General features: G+C 35.4%; 1 protein-coding gene across 3 annotated transcripts in view; it reads left to right on the forward strand.

The window, feature by feature from the left end:
* Positions 1–19,954, forward strand: part of GLRB (glycine receptor beta) — a 96,292-nt gene that overhangs the window by 65,695 nt on the left and 10,643 nt on the right. For 2 of the 3 annotated variants that reach the window (XM_010358042.2, XM_010358043.2), the window contains exons 7-9: positions 2,036–2,176; positions 7,032–7,184; positions 17,084–17,376. In XM_010358042.2, the coding sequence (XP_010356344.1) occupies positions 2,036–2,176; positions 7,032–7,184; positions 17,084–17,376 (587 nt within the window). The remainder of the gene's footprint in view (positions 1–2,035; positions 2,177–7,031; positions 7,185–17,083; positions 17,377–19,954) is intronic. The other variant, XM_010358044.2, reaches the window with a different exon arrangement.

Below are 19,954 nucleotides of genomic sequence, written 5' to 3' on the forward strand. Positions count from 1 at the left end.
AATTGCCATTGTTATTTGAGTTAGTAATATAGGCAATGTAAAAGAGAAAATGACATCCTATTTTCAATAGCATTTCTGATGTTAAAACCAGATTTTCTTAGCAGAAAATTTGGAAAACATTGAAAAATATTCTGTAAATCCAACTAAGCATTCATTTTCTATGAACGTAAAGAAATGTAAAAATTTTTTTTACAAAATTGTATTTTTTATGTTTATTTGATCACATATTTTTTCAGTTATTAAAAGGTACACTAGGTGTATTAACTGAAATTATTATTTATACAATGTACTAATTAATTTCTCATGATGCTTATCTTTTGAAAATAACAGTAAGACATAAGCCTTGAAAAATTAACACAAATGCAAGGAATGTTTAGCATGAATACATGGATCATCTAATAATAATGTCGTCTATTTCTTCAGAGTAAAGAATAATTACCGGGCAAAATATGTTGCATATATGTTCTAGGTTATATGTCTAAAGTTACTTTGTGGTTGTTTTTTGAATAATGTATTGAAATGGATCCTAAATTTGAGCAGTACTTTTTCTAACTATAAAATGAGATTTTGCACATGTAAGTGTATGTGTTTATATGTTTGCACATGTCTATGTTTATGTATGTATTGTATATGAGTGCCTGCATGTCAGGATGTACTTGTAAAAAACTTCCAACAGTGCATTTACATTTTGATACCATTACTGGATGCACTGAAGTATTACTTTCAAAAATGCATGCCCTTTAGAGTTCGATAGTAGACTAGTGTATGCTGTAAAATTCTTTAAATTGTAGCCACATACCTAAGCCCAAAATGTGTGTGCTTCAGGATGCTGAAATGATGCTGTAATTATGGCCCTTTGAGGGATTATTGTATTAGCCTTCTATGGTGATGCAACTCCTTTAGGGAATTTTGCAGTGATTATTATTATTATTATCATTATTACTATTTTTTGAGACAGAGTCTTGCTCTGTCACCCAGGTTAGAGTGCAGTGGTGCGATCTCGGCTCACTGCAACACCCACGTCGTGGGTTCAAGTGATTCTCCTGCCTTAGCCTCCTGAGTAACTGGGATTACATGCGCCCACCACCGCGCCTGGTTAATTTTGTGTGTGTGTGTGTGTGTGTGTGTGTGTGTGTGTGTGTGTGTGTGTGTGTATTTTTAGTAGAAATGAGGTTTCACCATCTTGGTCAGGCTAGTCTCAAACTCCCGACCTCGTGGTCCACCCTGCCTCGGCCTCCCAAGGTGCTGGGATTACAGGTGTGAGCCGCCGCGCCCGGCCGATTTTTTTAAAAAAATTTAGATGTTTCCATGATTACATTTCTTTTAAAAATTCCAGGGAGCGGGCCCGGGCGCGATGGCTCACGCCGGTAATCCCAGCACTTTGGGAGGCCGAGGCGGGCGGATCACGAGGTCAGAAGATCGAGACTCTCCTGGCTAACACGGTGAAACCCCGTCTCTACTAAAAATACAAAAAATTAGCCGGGCAAGGTGGCGGGCGCCTGTAGACCCAGCTACTCGGGAGGCTGAGGCAGGAGAATGGCGTGAACCGGGGAGGCCTGAGCTTGCAGTGAGCTGAGATCCGGCCACTACACTCCAGTCTGGGTGACAGAGTGAGACTCCGTCTCAAAAAAATAAAAATAAAAAAAAAAAATCCAGAGAACATATTACATGACTGTAAATGTATACATTCAGAAAGCTTGCATCACTTATTTATTACCTTTTTATTGATGACAATTAAAAGATAATTCTGACACAGAGAAATAAGTTATTGTATGTGATGTCCTAGGATTTTAACTCTGTGCAATATGCTTATTATTTAAACTTGTTTTTTCTTTAAGATGAATATCTTTAACTCTTGTACTATTATTTCCATTAGTGCCATGGATTTTACCTCTTTACATTTTAAACTACAATTTCACATAAGAAGGTCTTATTTTCTTTCCTTTGCTATATTTAAGATTTGAATTATTAAAATATTTAAAAAGCATAGTTCATTATATTTTAAACTAACATATTTATTTACTTTTGTTTATAGTTGGTTACACAACTGATGATTTAAGATTTATCTGGCAGTCAGGAGATCCTGTGCAATTAGAAAAAATTGCCTTGCCTCAATTTGATATCAAAAAGGAAGATATTGAATATGGTAACTGTACAAAATACTATAAAGGCACTGGTAAGTAATATTCTTTAAATAAAACTAAGTTCTATTTCAAAGACACATTTTAATTAATACATAGCCAAGGGGAGAGTGGAAAAGAATTGACTAAAACTTTAAATTAAATTAGCAAGTAGTTTATCTTTATATTCATATGTTTAAGTCTTTCACAGAATTTTATTCACTAAAGTTTTTTGAACTTTTAATTATTAGATAGACATGCTTGATTTTTCTTTATGTAATTTTCATAGCGAGAGGTTTTTAATTGTTTATGTTAGTAATGAAAACTCTTTCAGGTAGTAGTTTTCAGTTGTTGTCAAGAAATTCTACTTCTGGCAGGATTCCATTTGGGGCTGAACATTTTAGATATAAACAATATAATCTATTTATGTTCACCCGTTGTTTTGGGGTAGTTTTTAGATGGTGGTTGACCCATATTCTTAATTTTAAAAACCATTTATCCTTATGCTATGCAGGAAGCAATAAGAGTGTGAAATAATTGGATATCAGTAAATATTCCCTGTACAGTCTTCTTGAGCTAGGTCACAGAACAGCCAATTATGAAAAGGAAAACAAATTAATCTCATTCTTTAAATTACATGAGTTTCTGCAGAAAGTACAGTATTCACTACTCAATACTGTCATAATATGATTAGTGTTCAACCTTTTATTATCTGCTGGTAGTTCTAAGTTAGTGAGGGTTTTAGATATTGAATATAGTGTTATTTCACTTAGCAATATGAAGAAGATTATTCAATTTTGATTATTACATTAGTAATAATAATCAGTTCAACATGTAAATTATTGCACAATTCTAATTCTGCTTTTGGAAATAAATCATAACAAAAATATTCAGAAATAGATATAAAGCTTTATTGTAAAATGCATGTTGACTTGAAATAATAAAACGTATATAGTATAATTGTGTAAAACTGAGAGAGATCAGATGTTTCTAGAGTGCTGATAGAATGAGCTAGAATGCTGTCCTCATGACATCATCAAGGCAACATATAATTTAAAACATTCCTGTTGACATTAACAGATGGAGAGAACATTTACATATTTACAGTGTTGTGATAAAGACAATACTAGGCCATTTGAGGATACAGTTAAACACCTGTTGTTGACTTCAAGATATGTTAGCAAATGATATAACTTTAATATGTAAGCATTTCTTCTTCTTAAAGCTGATAGTACATCAGGAAAACAGAGATAATAGTCAAATATATTGCTAAATAATTATTGAAGTTTTCAAAAGTAAAAAATGGAGAGCTATTAAAAATTTGACCATCAAAGTATTCAATGAAGAAGTCATAGGTAGTTAGATATGGAAGTGATCTAATTGATAATTCTGAGCCAGCTCCTTTGTTTAGCACATAAAATAACTGAAGAGCAGAGTGAATAAACTACTTATTAAATTAGTTATTACTGGTGGCTTATTACTTATCAAATGTCACCAGGCAAATTACTGTCAGCCATGGGACCAAGAGTAGTATTCCATCTCCCATTTGTACTTCAAATTAAGAAGACTATAGTTGGTAGAGATTTTTGAGACTGTCATATAAGAATGCGTGCTTAGTAGATAGGTTTTTGATCTCTTGCTATATACTAGGCATTGTTTTTAGTTCGTTGCAGTAATTATTTAACTTAATCATCCCAACAATTCTATGAATTAAGTACTTTTATTATCCTTATTGTACACATTAGACTAATGAAACAGACACTTGCCCAAGGTCATACAGTTACAGTGATTCTGTGGGAGAGGGGGTCTGATACTGTTATACGATTGATACCTGTGGAGTCCTATTATACTTTGAAAATTGTTATCCACATCCAGATTATATGCTTGACATTTCAAAAAGAGTAGTGTCTAAATTGTTTTGAGAAATTTGAAGGAGAGCCTATCAGAGTTTTAAATTGCTTAGAGATGAAAATGACACTAGCGATTTTATTTGTAATTTTGTGTAATAGCGTATGATTATATAATAGCGTTGAAAGTCCTAGGAGTGTTCATTTTTTCATTTTTAAGCTGTACTTGTAAAAAAACTCTCCATTTGGGGACTCAGTAGTGAATGAAAGAAAGGTCCCTGCCCTTTAGAGAGCCATATTTCAATGTGGTAAACAAGTAAACAAAGTAAAATAGAATTCATTTTAGTTCTTAGAATGCGATTAGAAGATTTGCTGTGGTAGACAGAATTCAGGGGCTTACTGAAGAGTTAGAAGTTTTTGTGGAATTTTTTGAGTCATAAATAATTCACTGAAATCTAATTAGCCACAGAAAATAACAACAAAACAACTTATGCCTAACAATATTTTTTGGCACTTAGTATGTTTCAGGGACTTGATCAGTACTTTTATGAATTATCATATGAATGTAAGTAAAATATATGTTAATGTTTGGATAATTAGAAATCTATTTAGAAAAACAGACATTGAAAATACATGCAACAGCTAACAGTGTAGAAAAATGAGAAAGTATAAATATATATATGAGCATTACTTAAAAATGATGGTCAGTGTTTAATTTGTATGGAAATAATAATGCAGCTTCAACTTTATTAAAATTATGCTTTTTATGATTGTAAAAATAACAAAAGTGGAGAAATATGTGGGAAAGCAAGTATACAAAAGTACTCAAATTGGAAGCCTGAGTGAATAATGGAATAAAACTTCACAGGAAATAGAAAGTAAATTGAATTTGCCCAGTGAACATTTATATCAATTAGCTGCCCACCTGCCTCTCATAAATGTAACAATACTAGGAAAAGATCAAAAAAAAGATCAAGAAATGTTTCTCATAAAATTTTATGAGCAAATCACTATAATATCCAAGCATGTATTTTACTGCTAAATGCATCCAAGTCTTATGAAGCTCCCCTAGTGGGTACCTTCATAAAAGGGACATGATGGAAACTTGCTTCAAATCGCAGGACTCATGTTAATGGGCTATCATTTAAACATAATGGGATGGAATGGAAAATTTTATTTTAAGCTGTGCTACTTTGTAGTAAATCGTTACAATATTTGTGACAACTGAGACTACCTAAAAATATATAATTTGTTGAGAAACATTTCATGGCACTAGGTGAACAGAAAACTAATTTGACTTCGTGGTGCTATTACAAAGTGATGTACTTTAGAATCAGTTTTAGGAAGTACTTTGAGCCTTCTTAATTGTAGCAATTGTACTTATGAAAGATTCTATTTTTGAAATACTGCACATGGTTGTTACTTAGAAACATATGTTCTTATTTGTCCAGGCAGGGAGTTAAGGTGAATGGTGGGAAAAGAAAAGAAAGAGAGATTTTTCACTGTTATGTTTTTTACATCCTTTTAAAATCTGTGAATAACTTGATATATTGCCTAATTTTAATGAAATTCAACTGTAAAAAAGAAATACTTGCATTTCTTGTCTTTAATGTAATATGGAAGCATTTGGCATAAATAGAATTTACTTCAGTCAAAAGCAACAGTTTTTGTTACATATTAGCTGTACCATCTGTGTAACCTCTCAGAGGTGGCAATGATTCTAAATCACACTGGGAAAAGAAAAGATTTCTAATCTATTTGTTGAAGATATAAATAACCATTCTTTTATTCCACGTTTGCTAAGGTCCTATTCTGTGCAAGTACTGCTGTAGGTGCTATTAATGAATAAATATGTAGATTATTCTTGTGTCAGATATATGTATATTCTTCCCAATTAGGAAGACCAGGTAAATATTATTTTTAAACTATAAAATAGGAAAAAGTAACATTATTCTTTCCCCCATAATTGTTTCATTTATTTATTGTTCATTAATTTGTTTCACCATTTTAAAAAATTATATAAACAGAAAACGATTATAGATATTTTATTTTGCTATTTATGCATAATCTTACATTTGTAAAATGGCAAATGACACTCTTATCTAAATTAAGCACTCTCGGCATTACATATTATATTTAAATAGCTAACTGAAAAGACCAAACATTTAAGAAATAATCTCGAACATCTGGAAATACCTTTTCTATTTGAATGCAGTACTGTGAGCATATTCGTGTTACTATTTTCTTTCTCAAGGCAGCAAAGGCTATTGTGAGGCTGCCTATAATTGGTGATTAATTTGGGGGACTAGTTGATGTCATGGCCACTCTAGAGTTAGGTTGTAAAACAATTTCTGCAGTTTGGGCATTTGAAAATGAAAGTTCTTTCCTTCAATTGGAGTACCTTTGAGAGCCCAAAGTAGAGGTGGGCAAAGTTGTGAGAGGCATATCCAATGTTTGCAGCATATACATCTTTCATGTATATGGATTAAAAACACTGATTTCTTATACTTGCTAATGTTTACTTCCAATACTTTCTTAATTTTTAAGACTCTCATCTATACATGAGAGTCAGTGTAGACTGCCTTCCATCCTACATAAGAAGTGGTACATGTGGCTGAAAAATTATACCAATAATGTGTAGTCCCGGAGTGTTTTTTTTTTTTTTTTTTTTTTAAGACTTTTTCTACTTTGATTTACTACTGCCTGTATGACTCCTTTAGATCATTGCCCTGAGAGGACCCACGGGTAAGGAAAAGTTCAACTCTATTGCCAGTTCTCTGAACAATGACCTAAAAGGCTAGACACTGACACAATGGAGCAGCATGTGGGATCTATTTCTCAATGTCATAATGAAGTTGCGAAAGGTCAGCTGAAACTAGTTACATAATGTCACCCTTTTAGATCACATAAAGTATATATCTGCAAAGAAAAACTTTTTTTTGAGGCGTTTACTCTGTGAAATTGCCTCAAATAGAAGTGACTTACCATTTCCAGGTCTGTCATTGATGTTTGCGATTCTGTGTGGGTGAAAACCTCATGCCTTGAATGTGTTTGCTTCTGAAAGGCTACTACACATGTGTGGAAGTCATCTTCACTCTGAGGAGGCAGGTCGGCTTTTACATGATGGGGGTCTATGCCCCAACCCTGCTCATCGTGGTTCTCTCCTGGCTTTCCTTCTGGATCAACCCGGATGCAAGTGCTGCCAGAGTGCCCCTGGGTAAGGTGTTTCATGCTTTTTTGTCACATTAGGAACAGATTATATCTTTATCTAACTTACCATATAATCAAATACTTTGAAACAATGAGTTTTAGAATTGTTAGCAACCAGTTTCACTGTTTAAAGACTTTCTTGAAAACTTGATATTGAACTAGATTTTCTCAATGTTTATGCACTCTATAATTAAGCTAAGTTTCTCTTTTCATGTCCTTGGAGTATTATAAGCAGTTAATCTATTTTTCTGTCATGAAATAATTATTTAGAAGTGATTTTCACAGATAACTATGTCTAAAACCTTCAGTAGTGCCAAACTTAAAAATGAATAACTATGTTGAAGGAAACCTTCCTGAAAAATAGTGTGTATTATCACATACTCTTAGTCAGGAAATAGTAATATATTTTGTTTTTTTAAAAATTATGAAAAATTATATAGCCATCATTTTCCCAACCATTGGTTATTTTGTGCTATATCAGGGCTGGTTGGCTGTCCCTTGAGGGCCATTGCTCTCCAGTTTATTTTTAATGCTTTGTGACATAGAAATGCCACCAGCCAGTCTTTTGAAAATCGTGTCTGTATAATGGCTAGAAAGCCTTTGCTTAAGGAAATAAGCAAGAGCTCTTCCTATGGATAAACTGAATAAACTTCAAAATATGTACATTGTGGCCGGGCGCGGTGGCTCAAGCCTGTAATCCCAGCACTTTGGGAGGCCGAGACGGGCGGATCACGAGGTCAGGAGATCGAGACCATCCTGGCTAACACGGTGAAACCCCGTCTCTACTAAATGCAAAAAAAAAAAAAAAAAAAACTAGCCGGGCGAGGTGGCGGGCGCCTGTAGTCCCAGCTACTCCGGAGGCTGAGGCAGGAGAATGGCGTAAACCCGGGAGGCGGAGCTTGCAGTGAGCTGAGATCCGGCCACTGCACTCCAGACCGGGCGACAGAGCAAGACTCTGTCTCAAAAAAAAAAAAAAAAAAAAAAAACAAAAAACAAAAAACAAAATATGTACATTGTGTCAACAAATTTTGATTGATTGGAGTGTTTCAAAATTCTTTATTACTGTGTGTCTGTGTGTTTTTCTGAATATCACCTGGAACTCACACAGGTAAGACTGTGATGTCTGACCTCCTCAATGAGTACGTAGTTGCTTCATTTAAATTTTCTTCCATCGAAAAGGCCTTGTGCAAATCTCTCTCCTGACTTATCGGAGGAATTAAATGAAATACAGATTTTAAAGAGTAGGAAACTAGGAAAGAAACCATGAAAATGGCAATGTAATCTGAAGAAGAATTTGTATTTTTACACCTAAATGAGATCACACAGACCAAATCTATAACCAAAAATGTGGGAAATTTCATCATGGATAAAAACTATGTATTATATTTATTATATTTACTGGGAAAATAACCAAAAAACCTGAATTTAAATTCTTACACTTGTCAAAAATATATATTTCTCTCAAATAATTTTTGTTGTTGTTATTAGAGTTTCTTATGTTCATGCAGTGATATAAATGTCAGGCTTTCAAGAGCACTTTGGAGACATCCCAATTTCTGACATATCCTGTAAGAATTTTTCATCTGCATTCATTGCGGGACTTCCGATACCAGGTCCCTGAGCTGTGACTTAATATTCAGGAGACATGTTATGTGGAGAAGTGTTCAGTGGCTGAAAGTCCATCTCTAGAGTTAACCTGGGTTTGAAAGCCAGTTCTGAATTTATTAGCTGTGACAGGTTGGACAACAGATTTAACTTCTTTAAAAATAACTCTGCTGAAATATCAGCGGGAATGATAAAAATACCCAAGAAGCTACAGAGAGTATTAAGAAAATGAGTGAAAGCCTATATTAACATTCAGGAGTTAATAATGAGCTACATTTTTATATTGCTTTACAGTTTGCAAAGCACTTCTACATATTTTGATTCCTTCAGCAAATATTTGTTTTGTGCTATGTGCTAGGTACTATTCAAGAAGATGGGGATGTTGTTAACAAAATAGATAGCTAATAAATAGTTAATAAAATGCATTAAAATACGTCTTAGTGGCCGGGCGCCGTGGCTCAAGCCTGTAATCCCAGCACTTTGGGAGGCCGAGACGGGCGGATCACGAGGTCAGGAGATCGAGACCATCCTGGCTAACCCGGTGAAACCCCGTCTCTACTAAAAAATACAAAAAACTAACCGGGCGAGGTGGCGGACGTCTGTAGTCCCAGCTACTCCGGAGGCTGAGGCAGGAGAACGGCGGGAACCCAGGAGGCGGAGCTTGCAGTGAGCTGAGTTCCGGCCACTGCACTCCAGCCTGGGCGACAGAGCAAGACTCCGCCTCAAAAAAAAAAAAAAAACAAAAAAAAACAAACAAACAAACAAACAAACAAACAAACAAAAAACACGTCTTAGCTTCAATGAGTGTATATGTTATTGGGAAGAAACAGACACCAAATAAATATAATATATCATGTGTAAGATAGTGATGTAAGATAGCAAGTTTGGAGGTAGCAAACTGCTTGTTAGAAAGGCCTCAGTGAGAGGGTGATACCGGATAGAGACATGGAGGAGGTGAAGAAATGAGTCATTTCTAGGGCAGAGTGGGCCAGACAGTGATCATTTGGGCCGCATTCCTGAAGCGGGAGCATGCTTGGGCATTGCAGAGGCAAGGAGGCCAGTGTGGCTGGAGCAGAGCAAGTCAAAGGGAGAGGAGTGTGAAAGGAGGTCAGAAAGATAACAGCGATGAGGGGTGGACTACGTAGCATCTGCTAAGACATCCTGATGATTTTGAGCTCTTTGTTTTTTGTTTCTGTTTTTGTTTTCTGACGGAGTCTGGCTCTGTTTCCCAGGCTGGAGCGCAATGGTGCAATCTCGGCTCACTCTGCAATGGTGTCATGAGCCACCACACCGATTTTAGTTTTTATTCAGCGTAAAATACAAAGTCGCTAAAGGCTTTTACACATGATCTGACTTAAATTTTAACCAAATCTCTTTGCCTACTTTGTTGAGTACAGAATGACCTGGGGCAAGGGCAGAAGCAAGGAAAGCAGTTAGGAAACAATTGGACTAATTCAGGTAAATAATCATGGTTTGGGCTAGTGAGTAGTAGTGCAGGTACTGATAAATATTTGATGATGGGACTGAGAGCAGTGGCTCACACCTGTAATCCCAGCACTTTGGGAGGCAGAGGTGGGCGAATCACCTGAGGTCAGGAGTTGGAGGCCAGTCTGGCCAACATGGCGAAACCCCGTCTCTACCAAAAATACAAAAAATCAGCCTGGCGTAGTAGCGGACGCCTATAACCCCAGCTACTCGGGAGTCTGAGGACTGAGAATTGCTTGAACCTGGGACGCAGAAGTTGCAGTGAGCTGAGATTGCACCACTGCACTCCAGCCTGGGCAACAGAGTGAGACTTCATCCCCCGCCCCCTCCCCCCAAAAAAATTAGATGATGGATGGTAGTGAAGGTTGAGACAAGAGGTATTTGTAGGTATGTTGAATGTGAGATTAAAGAAAGTAGAATCAGGGTTGACTTCAAGATTATTTTGGATGAAAAACTAGAAAGATTAAATTGGCATTAGCCGAGATGGGCAAAGGTGCAAGTAAATACAGTGGGTTTGAGAAGATGGGCAGGCCAGGAGCTTTGCTTTAGGCATGTTAAGGTTCCAGTGTCAGTTAGGTGGAGATATCAGATAGGCAGTTGGATATGCAAGTCTCGGTTTAATTGGACATTTCAGAACTGGAGTAGGAATGTAAACTTTGTCAAAATATAGATGGTTTTCAATCTCTGGTTGGAACCACAGTGGAGTGAGTGTAGATAGAGATATCTACTTCTAAGAGGGACTGAGAAAATGAAGAACAACCGGTATGGTGGGGTTTCCTAAAAGTCAAGTGGAGAACGTATTTCTAGTCAAGAAAGTGATCAACCAACAGTTCATGGATCAATGACGTTTAGAGCTAAAGGTTACCATTAGGTTAAAGAAGCTGGAGAGGTCACTGGTGTCCGTGGACAGTTTCTTTGAAGTGAGAAGAAAGCCTGATTGGACTGGCTTCAGGAAAGAAGATGAGGGGGGGATTGGAGATATTTAGTATAAATAACTCATTGGAGGTTGTTAGCTGTAAAAAGAAAAAGAATAAGAAAATAGCTAGAGTAAGAATAAAAGTCAAGAGAGTGTTTTTCATTTTTTAAAGGTAGATGAATTCATAGTATGTTTAGTTTATTTTTGATGAAGGACAACCAGTAGTGAAGGAAACATTGAGAGATGGACAAAGTGCAGGAGCAGTGAACTTGAGAAAGGAAGAGGGGATTAGATCCAGGAAATGGAGCTATTGCCCTTTGCTAGGAGCAAAATGCGTTTGTCCCAAAGGTAAGCAAACTCCTATAAGAGGCCAGAGAGTAGACATTTGAGGTTTGTGGGCCATATAGTTTCCATCACTCCATTCAACTCTGCTCTTATATGTTCTATGTAAAGCAGCCACAGACAATATATAACTGAATAAGTATGGATGTGTTCTAACAAAACTTTATTTGTAAAATAGATGGGTCAGATTGGCCTACAGGTCATAGTTTGCTGATCCCTGGTTCATGGTATCAGAAGAGAAGGCAGAGTATATGGACACAAAGGGAGGTAGATGGGTAGATATTTAAACAGTTGTGTGGGCTACCTCCTCTTATTAAGTGAATTATACCAATTGATTTCTAGATGTTAGATGAGTTGTGAATTACTAGAACAAAAAGTATTCATAGTACTCCCTTTTCCTTTTAATGTCAGGCTGTAGTAGTAATGTTCCATCTTTCATTCCTGTTATTATTACATCATGAATTTTCTGTTTATTTTCTTGATCACTCAAGCTAAAGGCTTTCCTATTTTATTGATATTTTCAAAGCACCAACTTTTATCTCATTTATTTTCTCTATATGTTTATTTTCCTTTTTATTGATTTTTAGCTGTTTATTATTTCCTTTCTACTTACTTTGCATTTGATTTGATCTCTTTGTAATTGCTGAAAGTAGGACTCAAATAATTGGTTTTAGAACTTTCTTCTTTTCTAACATGAACATTTACAGTTGTAAATTTCCCTGTAAGCATTGCTTTCACTTCAGTGCACAAATTTTGGTATATTATATTTTCATCTTTCAGTTGAAATATTTCATAACTTATCTTGTGATTTCTTCTTTGGCCCATGGATTCTTTAGAAAGGTATTTAGAGTTTCTCTGGGTACCTGAATATGATTGCTTTCTAACTTAATTCCATTTTTGTCAGATAATATACTCACTGACGTCAATTCTTTTATGTGTATTGAGACTTCTTTTAAGCAGCCCATTCTAGCCTATGCCTCCTGATAAACACCATGTGCACGTGCAGTGTATTAGTCATTGTTTGCTGTTGTGTTCTGTAAGTATCATTATAGTCAAGTTGGTTAGTAACTCTGTTGAAATCTTTTATCTCTTTTGCGTAGTTATTGTTATTGGTGAGACATGTTAAGATCTCCAATTATAATTATGGAATTATGCTGCAGGTATTTGGAAGGTCTGTTATTAGACCCCAAATTATAATTTTATCTAAAAAGAAAAGGAAGTAATACTGACTCAGACTAAATTTCAGGATATCCAGTTAATATAGCTGTTTTCATTCTGCATATCTTTCCTTACTCTACTATTTTCCCCCTACATTCTCCCAAAGGATTAAATAAATAAGTTTACCAGTCTCTTTTGTTATGGCCTGTAGTTTTTATTTTCTGGAAGTTAGAAGACAACATAAAGAGTAAAGTAATACTTTAAATTGCCCTAGATTCATTTTGCTTTTTTAAAAAATTAGTTTTGTATTCTACTTTTATTTTTCACCCAGCCTTTTTGTGATTAATTTTCCCCATTGTTAACAAACATCAAAGATTCCCCGGCGAATTTTAGGTAATGACTTTTGTCTTAAGCTATTTCTCCAAGTATGGAAGTAACTATGCATGGAACTATTGAAGTAATGTTTTGTAATACTCTTAACTAAGTAAACTATACTATATCTTTTCCTGTTACATAAAATACTTTAGTTGCTGCTAAAGGGAATACATTTTTTTAACAAATAGCTTTCAATTATAAATACAAAAAGATTAATAATTTGAGTCAAAGTTTCCTTTCCTTTTAGTATTCTTTAACTAAAAATTATGAAATGATAATATGCTAATATAATGTATTAATAGTAGTACTTTTACATGCATTTTCATTTTATTAACAGCAATTTCAAATGTACAAATTTGGTGATTATCACAGTGTGAGATAAATTATTTGGAGCTTAGATGGGAGTTGGCATGTGTGCAATTGCAATTGCTCCTTGACCTGCTCTGTTGATTCATGGCATTGGTTATGAATAGCAAATGCCATACTGTATCTGCTTTCCATTTCTTTTCTTTTCCTTTTTTAAACTCTCTTTTCCTTTGTTTCTTCCTCTCTTTTCTTTCCTTATTTTTTCTTCTCCTTTTTCTAGTTTTCAATTTTTCTCTTTGCACCAATACATTCCTAGTATATATGCTGTTAGGGAATTATTTTTCAGATTCTTCCTCTGTGATTTGCTGGACAAGAAATCTGTGGACATTCCATAGACAATCATAGAGGTTACTGTATACATCTTGAAAAATTGAGATGATTTTATCATTATGCAATTCTGTCTCCATTTTGATGAGCTAAATAACTTCAACCCTGACTTGTTTATGGAAGATTTTGTTCAATTCAACCTCCTTATATAGCTTATTGATTAATAATTTAGTTTATATCATTTGTTGGCTTTAACTTTTCATAGACGAAGACTCTACATCTATTTGTAAGAGTTAGTATCAATTTCATGACATTTTCCCAGATTTGAAATCTAGGTTTGATTTTGGAAGAAACAGTGTGACAAATAAGGTCTATATAATTTAAACATGTTTTAGAAATATCTTACCAAAGAGTCCTAGAATTTATTAAAGGGGAGCATCAGAATAATTTATTAAGAACATAATATTAACACTATAAAAATCATTTTTTTTTTTGAGATGAAGTCTCGCTCTATTGCCCATACTGCAGTACAGTGACGCAATCTCAACTCACTGCAAACTTTGCCTCCCGGGTTCAAGCAATTCTCCTGCCTCAGCCTCCAGTGTAGCTGAGATTACAGGCAAGTGCCACCACACCCAGCTGATTTGTTTTTTGTATTTTTAGTAGAGACTGGATTTCACTCTATTGGTTAGGCTGGCCTCGAACTCCTGACCTAAGGTGATCCACCCACCTCGGTCTGCCAGAGTGCTAGGATTACAAGCATGAGCCACTGCACCTGACCAATTCCACACTTTTATGGGTAATGGCTTTACATTTCTTTCTGTTTATAATTTATTAAAATTTAGATAATTTCACTATGTACCATTTAACAATGAAGTAATCCCATTTGAAGGCTATATTATGATAATGCTAAAATATTTTACAAAGTAGCATTATTTGCTCAGATTTCTTATTTTTGGATAGAAAATGCTAATAGGTGGTTTCTATTATAATATGATTTTCCCAAGATAAGGCACATAATGTATGTTCACCTTCTTCTCCTTCAATTTCCTTCTTAAATCTGATATGATAAAAGTCTTGAATTCACTACCATTGTTTATAACTGAATTTGTGGAATTATGAATACTCTCCTTTTCCCTCCAAAATCTATAAATATTCTGTCACTCCTTTTAAAGACAACCCTTTCATCTGTTTCTTCAGTCAATCCCCCTTTTCTGACACCAAAGCATCTTTACCTCACAAAGTCCTCTCTCTTTTCAGACATCTATCTGAATGATATTGGCTAATCTTTTCAAAAAGTTCTTTCAGATTCCCAGGTGCACTGTGCTGTGTCATGATCATCGGTTCTTGTTTCTTGACCTTTATCTAATCCTTCAATGTTTTCCTGACAAAGTCATCTTCTTTTCTATAGGCCCCTCCCATCTTTATATGGAAACTCTTCCAGTCATTCCGTTCATAACTTTGTCTCAATTTTTTTCTTCTTCCTTGAATCAGTAACTCTTTTCAAATGTTTTCTCTAAAATTCTTTCACATCTGTCCCATAACCTAGGTCTTCATTTCCTGATACTTTGTTTCCCCAACTACTATTTTTCTTTCTCGGTCTATTTTGTATATCCACACCAAAGTAATGCTACTTAAACATTCTTTTGATAATGTAATTTCTCTTTCCTTAATTTCAAATTTCTGAATATTCTCTACCAAACATGGTATAAAAAGCCATTACAGAACTCTAAAGGTCTTCTATAATCTGAAATTATTCTCCATTTCATCATAAAGTTTCTAATCTATCAGGATAAATATTCAGGTATACAACTTAGCTTACTAAAATTTAATATCTTCTAGGTTATTGATCAGCATGAAATGCTATGGAAACACAGAAGATAGTGTCAAAATAGTTTATCTCAAGGAAATAAGTTAGTCTTGTTTTTGAATGGTAATTTGACTCACAAAATTTGACCAAGAATGGAAAAATTAACTTAGAATGACAGTTTGCCAAGTTAATTCCCATGGCTATAATCAACTGTAGTTTAGGACAGTAATTGATAAGGTATTGGATTTTTATATTGCTTTCCACTTCCAGGCTAGAACACATTAAGACCTACATTAACTTTTAAAATACAGTTCTATTAATTAGTTCTTAGTTTTCCTCAGGGCTAAGGATAATTATAGTAAAAGTAAACTAGGAGCTTATCAAGTTGTTGTATATTGAATATTGTTTTCATCCACAGAAATTATATTTGCTTAACATGTTTCTTTCTAATAGAGAGTATCTTAGGTTCTTGAATGCAAAATACACTTTTTAGAAGCTTCTGAAATGATGCAATTGGTATATTTTTCGATGTTTAACTGATTATTAATACTAATATAGTGCTTATAATTTCATGGGAAGGGAAAAGAGAGTCAAGTAGACATTTAATTATTATGGTGATATATACATTAATTCTCATAAGTGGCCAAATCTAAGAAGAAAAAATTATGCTAAACCCAGTATGTGAGATGGACTCACAGAGTCAAGTCAGATCTGTTTTCTCCTTCAAGTAAAGTGAATCTCCCTTGACATTGACTGAGTTTTCTTTTCTGACTTTTCTGACTCAGCATGTTCCTGATAGCCCATGCCAACAGGTTATAACTACAAAATACATTTCATCATTTCCTCTCTTGAAAATACGAAGGAAAAGAAAAAGAGAGCGGAATGGGAGAGAGGGTGGCAACTGGGAAGAGAAAGAGCAATAAATTATTGCAATTCTTCTTTGGAGTCTGACAATTACTTTACTTAAATTAACATATAATGTGTTAGCTTTCATTGAAAGGTTACCATTACATGGAGCAGACCTTTCTTCCTTTCTTTGGAAATCTGGAATCATATATTCTCCCTAAACAGGAATATTTCCTATTGTGTCTTTTCTATTAATTTTTCTTATTATGAACCTTATCAAAAATTACTTTGTATGTTCTATTCTTGCTCTGATTTAGTTGCTCATGGGGACAAAACTCAGCTCCATAACTGAAATCTTTCTCAAACAAAGCTGAAAAATAACATACATAATCTGTCTAATAAGAGATCTCTGTGTCTTCCTCAGACATACTATACAGTAGTTTTAGACATTTGTAATATTGAAAACAGGTCCAAATTATATTTTTATACTCTGATTTAAATTTCTATTTATTTTTTAAAATCCTAAGTATTTACAAAATCCTCAACCATAGTCAATAATCCTTACATAAAAGGCACGTACCTATTATTTCTCCTAGTCTTTGAGCTTTAAGGGGACCTGACGAATTGTTCATGGTTCATTGGAAGGTGCTGGAGGTGGATTTCGTCAAAGAGTAATGACCGCAGAACATCTCATAGGGATAAAAAGCAACTTTCATTCCTCTTTCTGTTTCTGTAGGTATCTTCTCAGTCCTCAGCTTGGCCTCTGAGTGTACAACCCTTGCTGCTGAGCTTCCCAAAGTTTCCTATGTGAAGGCTCTTGATGTTTGGCTCATTGCTTGCCTTCTCTTTGGGTTTGCTTCCCTGGTGGAGTATGCGGTTGTCCAGGTGATGCTGAACAACCCCAAAAGGGTTGAAGCAGAAAAAGCCAGAATTGCTAAGGCTGAGCAAGCAGATGGAAAAGGTGGAAATATGGCTAAAAAGAATACTGTGAATGGAACAGGGACTCCTGTTCATATTAGCACTTTGCAGGTAAGGATAAAATTATCCCATGAAATCATTTCCCCCAACCTCTTCATAGTGTCGCGAGAGATACTTTTGTGTATGTGACAAGTTTTGATGAAATTGGCATTTGCTTGTTTTTCTCTCGCAGCTGAAAAGAAACTGAGCACAACACACTTTTTGGGAAACATGCTTTTTAGAAAACATTCAGAACATTTAGGTCAAATACCACTTAAGAAAAAAAGTAATGCCTTATTAAATTTTTTGAGAACTTTGCACTGAGTTTAAGGATTCAACTCTGCTTTGATGGTCACCATTGAATATGGAGACCTTGCTGGAGCACAGAGCTTCCTATTGTTTCTCATTCAATATATCTTAGTGAAAGGCCAGAGGACTGTGGGGCATCGCTGATCATCTGCCTTACATAAAAAGGCTTGGAGAAGCCCATGCTCATGATTAAATCACCCACCATTCCCCATTAAGTTAGAGAACTTCACTTGGAGCATGTCAGGAAGGCTACTTGTTTACTGGATGTCTGTCTCAGGGAAACGATGCCCTCAGTTAGGAATCTGTCCTGCCCAGCAGTGAGTGGCAGGAGAAGGAATATTTAAGATTTTACCCCATAATGCTGTCTTGTCAATTGATTATGGGTCTAAGAATAGTGGACAATGACAAATCTCAAAGAACTAGGCTGTGTAAAGGATTGAGGTTAGCTGTCCATTACCCCAATGTGCCCGTCATAGATGCCCTCTGGATGGGTGGACCAGTCAACCAGAAGACCATTTCCATTGAGCTAAGAGCAGTAAATTCCACAGAAGACCAATAGGTCCATTCCATCCTACAGCCTTGAAAATCTTACCTTCCATGCTTTTTCTCTGGTCCGACAATTACTCTATCAGTTTGTTAATCACCACTACTCACCTTACCTAGAATGCTAGACGAGTATACCACATGTGGTTTTTAGGTGCAGAAGCAAAGGAACCATGCTTATATGGTGCTGCCTGTGGCCTTTAAAAAACTGTTTAAGTCATTTATACTCATTTTCTGAGCCTAAAGCCAAGATCCTCTGCAAATACTTAGCTGAAACCTTCAGGGAGGCTTCTTGAGGCCTTATAACTCCTTTATGCCTTTCATGAAGAATAAGGAGAAAATTCACATTAGTCTAATGCTATCTTGGCCTTAAAAATGTCCTTAATATATCTTTTTCATACTTCTACCTCCAATATTTCTATTTCATTATATTTGAAATGAGTTTCTTATAGAGAACATATAGTTGGCGTTTGGTATTTAAACTGCTCTGCCATTCTCTTATGTTTGAATTGGTATACTTAGATCATTTCCATAACGTAATTATTGATACAAGACTTTACTCTGTGTTTTGTTTTTCTTTGTTTTGTTTATTTTGGTTTTTGTTTCTCTACTTTATTTTTCATTTTTTTTTCTTCTTCTTCTTCTTTTTTATTTATTTATTTATTTTTTGAGGTGGAATTTCACTCTTGTTGCCCAGGCTGGAGTGCAATGGTGCAATCTCGGCTCACCACAACCTCTACCTCCTAGGTTCAAGTGATTCTCTTGCCTCAGCCTCCTGAGTAGCTGGGATTACAGGCACCCACCACCACATCTGGCTAATTTTGTGTTTTCAGTAGATACAGTGTTTCTCCATGTTGGTCAGGCTGGTCTTGAACTCCTGACCTCAACTGATCCACCCACCTCGGCCTCCCAAAGTGCTGGGATTACAGGGATGAGCCCCCGTGCCTGGCCCTCTTTTACCTTTTTTAATGTAGGTTACTTGAACTTTTCTTTTGAATTTCATTTTGAGCTTTCTGTGTTGTTTTTAAGTGTATCTCTTTGTTTAACTTCTTTAGTGGTTGGTCTGGATAAGATATGCGTGCATAACATCACAATCTATTGGTGTCATTTTTTCTAGTTTTGGTGATGTTTGAAAACGTTACCTCTTTTCTCCCTTAAGCTGATGTTTACAATTGTCTTAAATACTTCTGCATACATTTAGAATCACATTATAGTTTTTGCATCACCATCAAATATAATTTAGAAAACTCGAGGAGAAGAAAATCTTATTGTATATTTTCACTCACTGTGTTTTTCTTTCATCTTCATATATTCCAAGGTTATATCTCTTTTATTATTTTCTGTTTAGAGAATTTCCTGTTTCGTTTGTTTTTGTTTTTGTTTTTGTTTTGTTTTGTTTTTTTGAGACAGAGTTTTACTCTGTTGCCCAGGCTGGGGGGTGCAGTGGCGTGATCTCAGTTAATGCAACCTCCGCCTCCTGGGTTCAAGCAATCCTCCTACCTAAGCCTCCCAAGTAGTTGGGACCAGAGGTATGTGCCACACCACACCTGGCTAAGTTTTATATTTTGGTAGAGACAGGGTTTCCTCACGTTGGCCAGACTAGTCTCAAATTTCTGGCCTCAAGTGATCCACCTGCCTCAGGCTCCCAAAAATGCTGGGATTATAGGCATGAGCCACTGCGCCTTTTCAGGAATTTCCTTTACCCATTTTTGGATAGGTCTGTGGGTGACACATTTGTTTACTTTCCCTTTATCTGAGAATGTCTTGATTTCTCCTTCATTGTTGAAGGATATTTTCT

The sequence above is a fragment of the Rhinopithecus roxellana genome, chromosome 2 (assembly GCF_007565055.1).
Source record: "Rhinopithecus roxellana isolate Shanxi Qingling chromosome 2, ASM756505v1, whole genome shotgun sequence".
Lineage (NCBI taxonomy): Eukaryota > Metazoa > Chordata > Mammalia > Primates > Cercopithecidae > Rhinopithecus > Rhinopithecus roxellana.